Source organism: Corythoichthys intestinalis, chromosome 10 (genome assembly GCF_030265065.1).
Source record: "Corythoichthys intestinalis isolate RoL2023-P3 chromosome 10, ASM3026506v1, whole genome shotgun sequence".
In the NCBI taxonomy this organism is placed as follows: Eukaryota; Metazoa; Chordata; class Actinopteri; order Syngnathiformes; family Syngnathidae; genus Corythoichthys; species Corythoichthys intestinalis.
This window is the reverse complement of record NC_080404.1, coordinates 55,793,757-55,809,777: the sequence shown is the minus strand read 5'-3', so window position 1 is coordinate 55,809,777 and position 16,021 is coordinate 55,793,757. Positions and strand designations below refer to the sequence as shown.

Sequence of the window (16,021 nt, the reverse complement as noted above, 5' to 3'; positions counted from 1 at the left end):
TTCCAGAATGTTCCTGTATTTGGCTGCATCCATCTTCCCGTCAATTTTAACCATCTTCCCTGTCCCTGCTGAAGAAAAGCAGGCCCAAACCATGATGCTGCCACCACCATGTTTGACAGTGGGGATGGTGTGTTCAGGGTGATGAGCTGTGTTGCTTTTACGCCAAACATATCGTTTTGCATTGTGGCCAAAAAGTTCAATTTTGGTTTCATCTGACCAGAGCACCTTCTTCCACATGTTTGGTGTGTCTCCCAGGTGGCTTGTGGCAAACTTTAAACAAGACTTTTTATGGATATCTTTGAGAAATGGCTTTCTTTTTGCCACTCTTCCATAAAGGCCAGATTTGTGCAGTGTACGACTGATTGTTGTCCTATGGACAGACTCTCCCACCTCAGCTGTAGATCTCTGCAGTTCATCCAGAGTGATCATGGGCCTCTTGGCTGCATCTCTGATCAGTTTTCTCCTTGTTTGAGAAGAAAGTTTGAAAGGACGGCCGGGTCTTGGTAGATTTGCAGTGGTCTGATGCTCCTTCCATTTCAATATGATGGCTTGCACAGTGCTCCTTGAGATGTTTAAAGCTTGGGAAATCTTTTTGTATCCAAATCCGGTTTTAAACTTCTCCACAACAGTGTCTCGGACCTGCCTGATGTGTTCCTTGGTTTTCATAATGCTCTCTGCACTTTAAACAGAACCCTGAGACTATCACAGAGCAGGTGCATTTATACGGAGACTTGATTACACACAGGTGGATTCTATTTATCATCATCGGTCATTTAGGACAACATTGGATCATTCAGAGATCCTCACTGAACTTCTGGAGTGAGTTTGCTGCACTGAAAGTAAAGGGGCCGAATAATATTGCACGCCCCACTTTTCACTTTTTTATTTGTTAAAAAAGTTTCAATTATCCAATAAATGTTGTTCCACTTCACGATTGTGTCCCACTTGTTGTTGATTCTTGACAAAAAAATTAAATTTCATATCGTTATGTTTGAAGCCTGAAATGTGGCGAAAGGTTGCAAGATTCAAGGGGGCCGAATAATTTGCAAGGCGCTGTAGATATATTAATATAGACAAACAAGATGTACTGCTAGCAGTCCAATCAATGGACTTCTATGACAACATTGGAATCTATCCCGTAGTATTATATCTAGAGTAGACAGAGATATTGGTGTGTTAAGCAGGGCCACAGGGTTAATTCGGCCAGAATGCGGTCGCTATTAAATTGTTCTTTCTTTGCGGCCCGTTCGCAAATGGGCCACGGACCGGTACCGGTACGCGGCCCAGCAGATGGGGACCCCTGCGTTAGATTACTCGTTACTGGAAAAAGTAATCAGATTACAGTAACGCATTACTAACTAACGCGTTACTGACAACACTGGTGATGACAGGTGTGCACAGCAGAATCAGTGAGGAGTGGGAGGTGAAGGCGAGGCTGAGTGAGCGATAACAAGTCTTAAATAGCATTATTATCATAGGAGGAGTTTGAGTTTTGGGGCAGGGGGGGCACAACATGTTGATGACCCCGAAACGCAGTGTCAGCAATAAAAACAACTTACAAGAATATTTATAATAATCGGTTGACAATGAGCAATTTTTGTTTCCCATCATTCTTAAGGGGAATTCTAAATCAGGCTGCTTAGGCAATAGTTTTCGTCAAGATCGTCAGGCATTAGATTGTGTAAGCCTGCCGGTGTCGTGGCAATGTAGTTACCCCAGTCAAAAATTGTATCCCTTGGGCGGAGCCATATGGAGGTAGATTTGTGTCTTTATTATTCAATCCCAAAAAGTGGCTTCAATAAAAATAAAAAGTTGCTGAAGTCAAAATATAGATTTTCAACCCAAAAAAGTCGCTTCAATCAAAAAAAAAAAATGTGTTTGAATGCAAAAATAAATTTGAAACTTAAAAAACTAAAAGAAATACATATGAAAGCTATTTTTCTTTGAATAATTATTTTTTTTTGATTGAAGCAACTTTTTGATTGACGTGATGTTGATTTGTGTTTGAGCCACATTTTGGCTAGGAAATTTTTGTCTTCATTATTCAATCAAAAAATAAGTTGCTTCAAAAAATATATATAGATTTTCAAAATCACTTCAATCAAAAAAAAAACTTCAATCAGAAAAATGTTTTTTAATGCAAAAAAATATTTAAGATTGAAAAATTTGCATTTGAACTAGGGCTGTCAAAATTATCGCGTTAACGGGCGGTAATTTTTTAACTTAATCATGTTAGAATACTTGACGCAATTAACGCACATGCCCCGCTCAGACAGATTTAAATGACAATCCAATGAAATGCTCATATGTTAATTGTGTTCTATGGAGTTTTGCTGCCCTCTGCTGGCGCTTGGGTGCGACTGATTTTATAGGCTTCAGCACCCATGAGCATTGTGTAAGTAATTAGTGACATCAACAATCATTGGCGCCACAAGGGGGTGGCCACGGCCACTCCTATAAATTGGTTGGCCACCCCACTGGCCACCCCGCTTGCCAGTATATCGTTAGATTGTTGTAGCATCAGTTATGCATTTCATCCCAAATGAATGGATTTATTTTGTTTTGTTAAATGTACGGCTGTCAAATTTATCGCGTTAACGGGCGGTAATTTTTGTTTTTTTTAAATGATCATGTGAAAACATTTATCGCAATTCACGCATTCGCGGTGCGACTCACTCACGTATTGACGCAAACAGCCAACAATGGCACCGTTTTACTTATATACACTGATCAGAGGCAGTGTCAAGTGAGTGGAGTAGATACAAGCTCTCACTGGGTCCGTGCTTTTAATTGGAAAAAACTTTGTCATCTCTCCCACAGCAACTATAAATATTGTGGGATGCACCATGGGGAAGAGTGACAGGAGTTAATTTTTTTCTTAACACCCTGTAGTGTACCCAACGCAGAGAACATTTAGCATTTGCAGCCACCGCACACAGTCATGGTTGCACCACTTCCCATCATGCATTTGGGCAGAACAGTTAAGTCGCTACAGTATCATTTACTGAAAGCTCAACAAATACACTAGATGGCAATATTTAGTCACAATATACAAAGTCTTTCTATCCGTGGATCCCTTTTACAGAAAGAATGTTAATGTTAATTCCATCTTGTGGATTTATTGTTATAATAAACAAATACAGTACTTATGTACAGTATGTTGAATGTATATATCCGTTTTGTCTTATCTTTCCATTCCAACAATAATTTACAGAAAAATAGGGCATATTTTATAGATGCTTTTAATTGCGATTAACTACGATTAATTAATTTTTGAGCTGTAATTAACTCGATCAAAAATTTTAATCGTTTGACACCCCTAATTTTAATATAAAATTTCTATAACTTGGACTAACATTTATCGTTTAAGAACTACAAATCTTTCGATCCATGGATCACTTTAACAGAATGTTAATAATGTTAATGCCATCTTGTTGATTTACTGTTACATTAAACAAATACAGTACTTATGTACAGTATGTTGAATGTATATATTTATCCGTCTTTAGTCTTATATTTCCATTCCAACAATAATTTACAGAAGAATATGGCATATTCTGTAGATGGTTGGAATTGCGATTAATTATGATCAATTTTAAAGCTGTGATTAACGCGATTAAAAATTTTAATCGTTTGACAACCTTAAATATATAATACATAATATATAGTATAATATAATAATACATGATAATAACACTATTAATTAAATAGATAATAACCAAATAGCCCTTTCTGGGTTCTTCACAGAAAAAAGCCAGGAAATAAATAACACTATTGGGAAAAAAAAAATGGTCAGGGGGCCGGACTAAATGTGGAGGCGGGCCGTATCCGGCCCGTGGGCCGTAGTTTGGGGACTCCTGATCTATCAGCTGGAAAAATTAGGCAAGGGGGCACCCCTGTTGTCAGACCATTTATTTTCAAAACCTAATTATTAACTAAACTCAAAGGTTAAACAAACCACGACTCGAGACACTTTGTCCTCTGGCGCAAGCGGCCAATAAATAGGGGGTCTGTTCATTTTCAGGTGTTTTTCTTTCTTGCCGATCAGACATGAAGCCGTTCCTGCTCCTGCTGCTGCTCTTGCCAGTCTTCTCAGGTTTGGCCGTTTTGACCGAATCTCGCGTCGCTTTTTGATTTTTATTTGCCCCGAAAAAGTACATAAAGTACTCGGGTATAATCAAATTATTATGACTCAAGTACAAGTCGTCGTTCCCCAAAAAAAAAAAAAAAAATTTACTCAAATATTGAGTGAAAAGAACACTCAAGTACTGAGTAACTGCATGTAATTCAACAAAAAAAGTAAAACTACTCAAGGACTCCCAAAAAGACTATTTGAGTACTTTCAAATAATATTACTCAAGTTCAATTTATCGTACCGGTAGTCATCCAAAAACAATCACTCAAGTAAAAAAATGTATTTATTCTTTTTTTTTTTTTTTTTAAATAATGTCTCCAGTTGAGTTGAGAAAAGTTGTACTCAAGTAAAAGTAGCGTTACTTTAAAATAATATAACTCAAGTACAAATTCACTCAAGTATTGTGAAAAGAATACTCAAGGACTGAGTAACTGCATGTACTTTATTTTTGAAACAAAAAATTGTACTCAAGTAAGACTACTTGAGTACTTCCAATTAATATTACTCAAATACAAGTCAAAAGTACTTATTCAAAAAATTCAAGTACAGGTAAAAAAAGTATTTATTGAAAAGAGTACTCAAGTACTAGTAGTAATTTTTCAAACAATGTCATCAGAATACAAAAGTTGTACTCGAGACTATTTGAGTACTTCCAAATAATATTACTCAAGTCCAAGTCCAAGCAGTTGTCCCCAAAAATTCAAGTACAAGTAAAAAAGTATTAAGAAGAGTACTCAAGTACTAATAGTTTTTTTTTTTTTTTTTTTAAACAACATCAATAGACAAAAGTTGTACTCAAGTAAAGCCACTTGAGTACTTCCAAATAATATTACCCAAGTACAAGACAAAATAGTCGTCCCAAAAAATTCAAGTATTCAAGTATTTATTGAAAAAAAAAAAATCAAATAAAAAAAATCTCACCAGTCGACAAAAGTTGTACTCATGTAAAAGTAGTGTTTCTTCAAAATAATATAACTCAAGTTAAAGTAGTCGTCCAATAAAAAAATTCAAGTATGGGGGAAAAAAGTATTTATTGAAAAGAGTACTCAAGTACTAATAGTTATTTTTCAAACAATGTCCTCAGAAGACAACAGTTGTACTTAAAACTACTTGAGTACTTCCAAATAATATTACTCAAGTACAAGTCAAAATAGTCATCCAAAAAAATTCAAGAACAAGTAAAAAAGTATTTATTGAAAAGAGTATTCATGTACTAATAGTTATTTTTCCAAAAAAAAAATCTCACCAGTAGACAAAAGTTATACTCAACTAAAAGTAGTATTACTTCAAAATAATATAACTCAAGTTAAAGTAGTCGTCCCAAAAAATTCGAGTACAGGGAAAAAAGTATTGATGGAAAAGAGTACTCAGGTATTAGCAGTTATTTTTTCAAACAATGTCATCAAAAGACTAAAGTTGTACTTAAGTAAAACTACTTGAGTACTTCCAAATAATATTAGTGAAGCACAAGTCAAAGTAGTTATTCAAAAAATTCGAGTACAAGTAAAAAAAGTATTTATTGAAAAGAGTACTCAAGTACTAAGTTAATTTTTCAAAAATGTCATCAGTAGACAAAAGTTTTACTCACGTAAGACTACTTGAGTACTTCCAAATATTAAAACTCAAGCACAAGTCAAAGAAGTCATTCAAAAAATTTGAGTACAAGTAAAAAAGTATTTATTGAAAAGAGTACTCAAGTACTAATAGTTCTTTTTCAATGTCACCAGTAGACTAAAGTTATACTCAAGTAAAAGTAGTGTTACTTCAAAATAATATAACTCAAGTCAAAGTAGTTGTCAAAAAAAAAAAATCAAGTATTGGCAAGTAAGTATTTATTGACAATGTCATCAGAAGACAAAAGTTGAACTTAAGTAAAACTACATGAGTACTTTCAAATAATATTACTGAAGTCCAAGTAGTCGTCCAAAATAATACAAGTACAGGTAAAGTATTTATTGAAATGAGTACTCAAGTACTAATTTTCGAAACAATGTCATCAGTAGACAAAAGTTGTATTCCAGTAAGACTACTTGAGTACTTCAAAATAATATTACTCAAATACAAGTCAAAGTACTCATTCAAAAAATTCAAGTACAGGTAAAAAAAGTATTTATTGAAAAGAGTACTCAAGTACTAATAGTTATTTTTCAAACAATGTCATCAGCAGACAAAAGTTGTACTCAAGTAAGACTTCTTGGGTACTTCCAATTAATATTACTCAAATACAAGTCAAAGTACTCATTCAAAAAATTCAAGTACAGGTAAAAAAAGTATTTATTGAAAAGAGTACTCATGTACTAATAGTAATTTTTCAAACAATGCCATCAGCAAACAAAGGTTGTACTCAAGCAAGACTACTTGAGTACTTCCAAAGAATATTACTCAAGTACAAGTCAAAGTAGTTGTCTAAAAAAATTCAAGTGCAGTTAAAAAAGTATTTATTGAAAAGAGTACTCAAGTACTAATAGTTATTTTTCGAAACAATGTCATAAGTAGACAAAAGCTGTATTCCAGTAAGACTACTTGAGTACTTCAAAATAATATTACTCAAGTACAAGTCAAAGTAGTTGTCCCCAAAAAAATCAAGTACAGGTAAAAAAAAAAAGTCTATATAGAAACGAGTATTCAAGTACTTACAAAGTTATTTTTCAAACAATGTCATCAGCAAACAAAGGTTGTACTCAAGCAAGACTACTTGAGTACTTTCAAAGAATATTACTCAAGTACAAGTCAAAGTAGTTGTCTAAAAAGATTCAAGTACAGTTAAAAAAGTATTTATTGAAAAGAGTACTCAAGTACTAATAGTTATTTTTCAAACAATGTCATCAGCAAACAATGGTACTTAAGTAAGACTACTTGAGTACTTCCAAATAATAATACTCAAGCACAAGTCGAAGTAGTCGTCCCCAAAATTCAAGCTCAAGTAAAAAAGTACTTATTGAAAAGACTACTCAAGTACTAATAGTTATTTTTCAAAAAATGTCATCAGAAGACAAAATTTGTATTTAGGTAAGATGACTTGAGTACAGTACTTCCAAATATTAGTGAAGCACAAGTCAAAGTAGTCATTCAAAAAAAAAAACTGAGTACAAGTAAAAAAAGTATTTATTGAAAAGAGTACTCAAGTACTAATAGTTATTTTTCAAACAATGTCATCAGAGGACAAAAGTTGTACTTAAGTAAAACTACTTGAGTACTTCCAAATGATTATACTGAAGTCCAAGCAGTCGTCCAAAAAAGTAAAAAAAAAAGTATTTATTGAAGAGTACTCAAGTACTAATCGTTATTTTTGAAACAATGTCATCAGTTGACAAAAGTTGTACTCAAGCAAGACTACTTGAGTATTTCCAAAGAATATTACTCAACTACAATTCAAGGTAGTTGTCTAAAAAAATTCAAGTACAGTTAAAAAAGTATTTATTGAAAAGAGTACTCAAGTACTAATAGTTATTTTTCAAAAAATGTCATCAGTAGACAAAAGTTGTATTCAAGTAAGATTACTTGAGTACTTCCAAATAATAATACTCAAGTACAAGTCAAAGTAGTCGTCCCAAAAAATTCAAATACAGGTAAAAAAGTATTTATTGAAAAGAGTCCTCAAGTACTAATAGTTATTTTTCAAACAATGTCATCAGAAGACAAAAGTTGTACTTAAGTAAAACTACTTGAGTACTTCCAAATGATTTCACTGAAGTCCAAGTTGTCGTCCAAAAAAGTAAAAAAAAAAAGTATTTATTGAAAAGAATACTCGAGTACTAATAGTTTTTTTTCAAAAAATGTCATCAGTAGACAAAAGTTGTATTCAAGTAAGACTACTTGAGTACTTCCAAATAATAATACTCAAGCACAAGTCAAAGTAGTCGTCCCAAAAAATTCAAATACAGGTAAAAAAGTATTTATTGAAAAGAGTACTCAAGTACTAATAGTTTTTTTTTCAAACAATGTTATTCGTAGTGTAGACAAAAGTTACGTTACCTCCAAAAATTACTACTGAAGTAAAGTAGTCATCTTAAAAATGTACTCAAGTACAAAGACTACCGAAGTATTAGGTTACTGGTTATCATCTTATATTAAAAACAATGTCATTAGCCAAAGTATGCCAAGTATGTCATGATTAAAGTACATTGTACTCTAAAAGCCGCTCAAGTAAATGTAACAGAGTACACATTACCGATATGTGGTTTTTCCCATCCAGCGGCCGATTCAATCCGCTGCTACGGCGAAGACCACTTGTTGGTGCGGAACATGGAGCTGACCTGCGACACCAGCAACCAACCGCAGGCCTGCTACACCCGAGGTCCGGCGCCGGCGGGTGGCGGTGTCTGATCCCCTGCTTCCTAACTTTTTGTTTTTCCATTTTTTTGGCCAGAAAACGGTCTGAAAGGCTGCATCGACGTGGCGCTCTGCTCGCGGTCCGGATTTGTGTGCTGCAATACCGAATTATGCAACGTCTGACGCCAATAAAATGTGCCATATTCTCATCGCTTTGTGGTTTTTGTTCGGGGATTTGCCAAAAGATTCGCAACTTGTCGACTGCGCCGACAGGGGCGTCACTAGATTTTAAGAATGGGGTGGGGGGGGCTTAAAGTCCAGACCTGAATCCAATGGAGAATCTGTGGAAAGAGCTGAAGACTGCTGTTCACAAACACTCTCCATCCAACCTCACTGAGCTGGAGCTGTTTTGCAAGGAAGAATGGGCAAGAATGTCAGTCTCTCGATGTGCAAAACTGATAGAAACATAGCCCAAGCGACTTGCAGCTGTAATTGGAGCAAAAGCTGGCGCTACAAAGTATTAACGCAAGGGGGCCGAATAATATTGCACGCCCCACTTTTCAGTTTTTTATTTGTTAAAAAAGTTGAAATTATCAGATACTCTCCCCACTCAAGACGCTAGATGGCGCCAGAAATCATTGAAGCAATGTTCTGTCATGACAGATCTCGGCTACTCAGTTTGCATTATTTTATTGCAATGTATTTCCTTATTCAGATTTGTTTCAAGACTACAGTTACAGTTAGACTCCACTTTGATGGTTAATGCAGTTATTGCAATTTTGTTGTTTTATCACAATTATTTACATTTCAAAAACCAGAAGCCATTCATTTACGAATGTGATTGCACTTTAGTTTACATATTTAAATGTTCAGATATTAAGATTTGAATGAGGCAAAATAACATGCTTTTTCTCTCAAATATATTGTTATAATCATTTGTTTTGGATGTACTGTAATTATTTTCTGTATAAAAATTAATTTGGTGTTCAAAAAGTCTTTTTTCAAACTTGAGTCTTGAAAAAGAGGGGGTCGTCTTATAATCAGGGCCGTCTCATATTCGGGCCAATACGGTACATAACAGTGTCTTTTGGCAGGTTTTTCTTTCTTTTCTTTTTAATATTTTGTTTTAGGTTTTTGTGTAATTTTTTTTATGTTCGTATTTTTATTGGTTTTTGCATTTCAGGTCGGATAGGTTTTATGTTTTTTTTTTTTTGTCATTTATGTTTTTTGGTGGTTTTTGTGCTTCAGTGGGTTTTATGGGGTGTTTTTTTTTTTTTTTTTTTTAAGAAAAAAAATTATTTGCTGGGTTTTGTGTCTTCTGGAAGGTTTTTATTCTTAAGATTTTGTTTTGATTTTTTGTTTTTTTGTGTGTGTTTTTATGTTTGTATTTTGGTGTGGGGTTTTTTTGGCTCATTTTTGCAGGGTTTTGTTTTTTTGCAGGATTTAAAAAAAATCTTTCATGACTTTTTTTTTTTTTAATTTTCCAAAGAATTTTTTTCCCACTCTTTCCATGTTTTGTTTTTGGATGGTTCTGATGGCTTTTCTTTTAGTTTATATAGGTTTTTGGTGTTTTTTTTTTTTTTTTTTTTTCTCAATGTTTTTTGGGTTTTTTGGGGGGGGGGGTTGTATTTTTTTTTTCTGGGTTTTGCATCTTTTGGTAGGTTTTTCTTGGTCTTAAGATTTTGTTTTAGAGTTTTTTTTTTTGTTTTTATGTTTTTGTGTTTTGGGTGTTTTTTGGGGGGGTGTATTTTTTTCAATCAATCAATCAATCAATCAAATTTATTTATATAGCCCTTTACAAAAACCCGAAAGGCCCTCAAAGTGCTTTACAACAAAACATGGCTCAAGATAAATAAAAGGCAGGAAAATATTATACAATGACATTTAAAAAATAAAGTAAAACAAAGAGCGCATCACAATAAAAGTCCAGCAAGTAAAACAATAAAACCGATAAAATCGAAAAACATTAAAAAAAAAGTCCTTAAGCTAATAAAACCAGGCTATCCTAATCTTTGTAAAAGGCGAGTCTAAAAAGGTGCGTTTTTAGCCGAGACTTAAAAAGACCTACATCCGTGGTGGTGCGGATTTCGGAGGGAAGGCTGTTCCACAGCCTGGGGGCAGCAACCGCAAAGGATCGGTCTCCCCACTGTTTAAGTTTTGACCTCGGAACATCTAAAAAAAGCTGGCCGGTCGAGCGAAGAGTTCTGCCAGAGTTACGAAAAGTTAAAATTTCCGATAGATATGATGGAGCCTGGCCATAAATAGAATTAAAAACAAACAGTAAAAGTTTGAAATCAATTCTAAAATGGACTGGAAGCCAGTGGAGTGATGACAGCACGGGGGTAATATGCTCACTTTTCTTGGGTTTTTGTCCTTCGGCAGGTTTTTCTTATTTTTAAGATGTTGTTTTAGTTTTTTTTGGGTGAAAATTTTTTATGTTTGTATTTTGGTGGTTTTTGGGTGGGGTTATGGCTGATTTTTGCTGGGTTTTGATTCTTTTCGCAGGACTTTTGAAAAATCTTTTTTTTTTCTTTTTTTAAATTTTCCAGAGGTTTTGTTTTTTTTCTTTTTCTTTTTTTTAACTCTTGTGGTGTTTTATTCTTGGACAGTTTTGATGGCTTTTGTTTTAGTTTTATTTAAGTTTTTTTTTTTTTTTTTTTCTTTTTTAATAAATTGTATAATAAATTTGTATTTTTTTCTGGGTTTTGCATCTTTTGGCAGGTTTTTCTTTTTTTAAAGATTTTGTTGTAGGGTTTTTTGGTTTCTATGTTTATTTTTTGGGGGGAGTTGTATTTTTTTTTTCCGGGTTTTGTGTCTTTTGGCAGCTTTTTCTTATTTTAAAGATTTTTTTAAATAAGTTTTTTGTGTATGTTTTTGTGTTTGAGGTCAGATAGGTTTTAAGTTTTTTGGTGAGTGTTTTTTATGTTTTTCTGTGGTTTTTGTGTTTCCCTGTGTCGCACGAAAATCCTTGTCATTTTAATATTCCAACAGTGACGGTCGGGCAAACGGTTTGGGTTCTGTGGCGCGCCAAAGAAACGCCATTCAAAAATTTGAAGAATGGCACATAAATGAGAAACTTAAGTTTCAAAGGTCTGAAAAATGTCTATTTTTCACTCTCCTGATTTGACCAACTTTTAGGGAGTCAGAAAATGCCCTCCTGTTGAAAAATTTTCTTCCCCCAGAAAATACAGATTTGAAGCTTTCCAATGATACATGCATATAGGACAATTTTCAAATTTGGCCAAATTGGGGGTCTCAGAGCGGAATTTCAAGTCACTTGAGTGTTTTCTGCCATGTACTTTTAGATGTCATTTTTAGTGATACATTCTCATTTTTATTTTATAATTTGCATCTAATTCTTAGGAAAAAAAAAAAATAGTCATTTGCAATGCGCGGCGGCTTTTACCGTAGTGTGGCACTGTGCCAGAATTCAGGGAAACCCTGAGTCGATTAGCCCAAAAAATGCTTTCATTTTTAAATTTCCAATCGTTCACCAGAATTGAGAAACAATGTTTTGCCTTTTGATCTACTGCTCCGCCTCTAAATTAAATTCCACCCGAGGCATACAACCATCTGAATCCGTGTTAAAAGTCAGCACAGCAACTTCCCAGACGGCAGATATCATCATCATCCTTGTCGTCAACGTGGTCGTCAATGTAAGTTCGCCTCTTTTTTTTCCCCGCTCTCTCGAACGAAGAAAAAAGGATGACAAAGTGGGGATAAAATGTTTTTTTTGGGTGGGATTTTTTTGTATTTTTTTTCTGGGTTTTCCTTTTTTTGGCAGGTTTTTCTTGTTTTTAAGATTTTCTTGCGTTATTTATGTTCTTGATGTTTTTTGTGTTTTGGTTATTTTTTGGGGGGATGTTTATTTGCTGGGTTTTGTGTCTTATGGCAGGTTTTTCTTGTTTTTAAGAGTTTGTTATCGTTTTTTTTTTGTGTTTTTATGTTTGTTTGTTTTTTTGTGTTTCAAGTCGCATAGGTATTAATTTTTTTTGTGGTATTTATGTTTTTTGGTGGTTTTTGTGTTTCGGTTGGAATTTTTTTTGGGGGGGTGTTTTTTTAAATATTATTTGCTGGGTTTTATGGCTTTTAGCAGGTTTTTATTGTTTTTAAAATTTAAGTTTTTTATGTGTGTTTTTTGGTGGTTATTGTGTTTCAGGTCAGATAGGTTTTGTGTGTTTTTATGTTTTTTTTTTGGGTGGTTTTTGTGTTTCAAGTCGCATAGGTATTAAGTTTTTTGTGGTGTTTATGTCTTTTGATCGTTTTTGTGTTTCAGTTGGAATTTTGGGGAGGGGGTGTTTTTTTAAATATTATTTGCTGGGTTTTATGGCTTTTGGCAGGTTTTTCTTGTTTTTAAGATTTTCTTGCGTTATTTATGTTCTTGATGTTTTTTTGTGTTTTGGTTATTTTTTGGGGGGATGTTTATTTGCTGGGTTTTGTGTCTTATGGCAGGTTTTTCTTGTTTTTAAGAGTTTATCTTTTTTTGTGTTTTTATGTTTTTTTTGTGTGTGTTTCAAGTCGCATAGGTATTAATTTTTTTGTGGTATTTATGTTTTTTGGTGGTTTTTGTGTTTCGGTTGGAATTTTTTGGGGGGGTGTTTTTTAAATATTATTTGCTGGGTTTTATGGCTTTTAGCAGGTTTTTATTGTTTTTAAAATTTAAGTTTTTTATGTGTGTTTTTTGGTGGTTATTGTGTTTCGGGTCAGATAGGTTTTGTGTGTTTTTATGTTTTTTTTGGGTGGTTTTTGTGTTTCAAGTCGCATAGGTATTAAGTTTTTTGTGGTGTTTATGTTTTTTGATCGTTTTTGTGTTTCAGTTGGAATTTTGGGGGGGACGTTTTTTAAATATTATTTGTTGGGTTTTATGGCTTTTGGCAGGTTTTTATTGTTTTTAAGATTTTGTTATAGGTGGTTTTTTTGGTGTGTTTTTTTGGTGGTTTTTGTGTTTCAGGTCGGATTGGTTTTAAGTTTTTTTTTGTGTGTTATTTGTTTTTTGCTGGGTTTTGTGTTTCGGTTGGAATTTTATGGGGGGGATGTTTTTTGAATATTATTTGCTGGGTTTTATGTATTTTGGTAGGTTTTTATTGTTTTTAAGATTTTGTTATAAGTGTTGTTTTTTTTGTGTGTGTTTTTTGGTGGTTTTTGTGTTTCAGGTCGGATTGGTTTTAATTTTTTTTTGTGTGTTATTTGTTTTTTGCTGGGTTTTGTGTTTCGGTTGGAATTTTATGGGGGGGATGTTTTTTGAATATTATTTGCTGGGTTTTATGTATTTTGGTAGGTTTTTATTGTTTTTAAGATTTTGTTATAAGTGTTGTTTTTTGTGTGTGTGTTTTTTGGTGGTTTTTGTGTTTCAGGTCGGATTGGTTTTAATTTTTTTTTGTGTGTTATTTGTTTTTTGCTGGGATTTGTTTTTCGGTTGTTTTTTTTTTAGAGGGGATGCTTTTTTTTTTACAACACTATTTGCTGGGTTTTGTGTCTTTTGGCACGTTTTTATGCTTTTTAAGATTTCGTTATAGATATAAGGTTTTTTTTTGTATGTTTTTTATGTTTGTCTTTCGGTGGTTTTTTGGTCTGATTTTTGTGGGTTGTGTGTCTTTTGGCAGGTTTTTCTCTTTTTTAAGATTTTGTTATATGTTTTTTATTTTGTTTTTTTTATGTTTGTTTTTTTGGTGGGTTTTGTGTTTCAGGTCGGATAGGTTTTAATTTTTTTGTGTTATCTGTTTTTTGGTGGTTTTTGTGTTTCAATTTTTTTGGGGGGGTGTTTTTTAAATATTATTTGTTTGCTTGGTTTGTGTCTTTAGCACATTTTTATTGTTTTTGTTATAGTTTTTTTGTTTTTTTATGTTTGTTTTTTGGTGGTTTTGTTTTTCAGGTCGGATAGGTTTGAATTTTTTTGTGCTATTCATGGTTTTTGCTGGTTTTTGTGTTTTGGGGCGTTGCTTTTTGGGGGGGGTTTAAGATATTTGCTGGGTTTTGTGTCTTTTGACAGGCTTTGCTTTTTAAGATTTTGTTATAGGTTTAAGGTTTTTTGTGTGTGTTTTGGGGTGGTTTTTGTGTTTCAGATGGTATAGTTTTTAAGTTTTTAAAACAATAATATTTGCTGGGTTTTGTGTCTTTTGGCAGGTTTTTATGCTTTATAAGATTTTGTTATATATTATTGGGTGTTTTATATGTTTGTTTTTTGGGCTGATTTTTGTGGGTTTTGTGTCTTTTGGCAGATGTGAATCAGCTTCTATTGCCTAGCTCAAAGCATTTCTTAATATGTTACTTCACATGCTGCGCTTGTGTCATTCACCACACACCGCACTTGGATCGAGACTGCACGCATGATATAATATGGACAAGCACTACTCACAGTCGTGGTTGCCTCAACTTCCCATGCATTTCGGCAGAACCGCTACTAGTCGCCGTCATTACCCGATCGTCATAACAACGCGAGAGCTAACGAAACCACTGTAACGCACCCTCCGTAGCATTTTCTTCACAGCCCAAAACGAAACTAGTAGTGGCAATGAAGTAACATGCTAAAACAATGGACAGTGTGATCACCGATGCCAGCGACGTGCAGCAATTTATTTTCAACGCACCCGGGAAAACAAAAGTCGGACTTTGAAGTGATGAAGGCAGCCAGATCTGTTCGCATGGGACAGAGTTTGTGTGAAGCGGTACAGAGATCGTGAGTTTTTAACCCTGAAAAATAACCCACGACAATGGTGGAAAGGGCGGCATATTGTTTCAACGAAACGCAGTCTACTTAAACATGAACATGTGGATTAGTTGATCTTCCTCAAGAAAAATCTGCCCTTCAAAAAAGATACGGACAGTGATGAGGAATAAAAAATGAGGACGCACAGGCATAAGTGAATGACTTTGCTGTGTATTAGGTTGTTAAAGTAATGATTACTGACCTGTCTAAAATGCCATGTTTTTAATCCCCCAATTATACCAGTCGTAAAGCATAATTTATCATTTATTTATGATAACTAAAGATGTCCCGATCGCCAATCGATCGGGTCCGATCACGTCATTTTCAAAGTATCGGAATTGGCAAAAAAATATCGGACAAGCCTTTTATATATATATATATATATATATATATATATTTTTTTTTTTTTTAATTAAATCGTTTTCTAATTGTATTTGACGTTACAGACAAAATGCCTTTATACTCATCCAGAGTCTTTAGTTTTGGCTTAAAGTAGGACTGTCAAATTTATCGCGTTAACGGCAGTAATTAATTTTTAAAAAATTAATCACGTTAAAATATTTAATGCAATTAACGCATGTACTGCACGACCCACTCACGCATTGTCGCGTTCAATCTATAAAGGCGCCGTATTACCAATATATAGAGTTAAAAGGCTGTGTAAAATGAGTAGAGTGAATTTAGGCAGTCTTTGGAGCCTTTATTTAATTGGCTAAAGCCTTAAAATCCCCTTCTCAACAATTAAAAATATCGCAGGAAGCAATGTGGGGAAGAAAGGTAGTAGTTAATCTTTTTCTTAACACCATATGTTATTTCTCAACGCAGAGAAGATATATCAATTCGTGTCACTACGCACAGTCACGGTTGCACTTCCCATCATGCATTTGGGCAGAAGTTAAATGGCTACA

At 33.9% G+C, this 16,021-nt stretch overlaps 1 protein-coding gene across 1 annotated transcript; it reads left to right on the top strand.

Moving 5' to 3' along the window:
* Positions 1-3,952: 3,952 nt before the first annotated feature.
* On the top strand, positions 3,953-8,616 carry wu:fj16a03 (uncharacterized protein LOC335475 homolog). The gene is made up of 3 exons (XM_057848676.1): positions 3,953-4,096; positions 8,331-8,432; positions 8,505-8,616. The coding sequence occupies exons 1-3, from the start codon at positions 4,051-4,053 to the stop codon at positions 8,588-8,590; spliced, it is 234 nt and encodes a 77-aa protein (XP_057704659.1). The 5' UTR covers positions 3,953-4,050; the 3' UTR covers positions 8,591-8,616.
* The last annotated feature ends 7,405 nt before the right edge of the window (positions 8,617-16,021 follow it).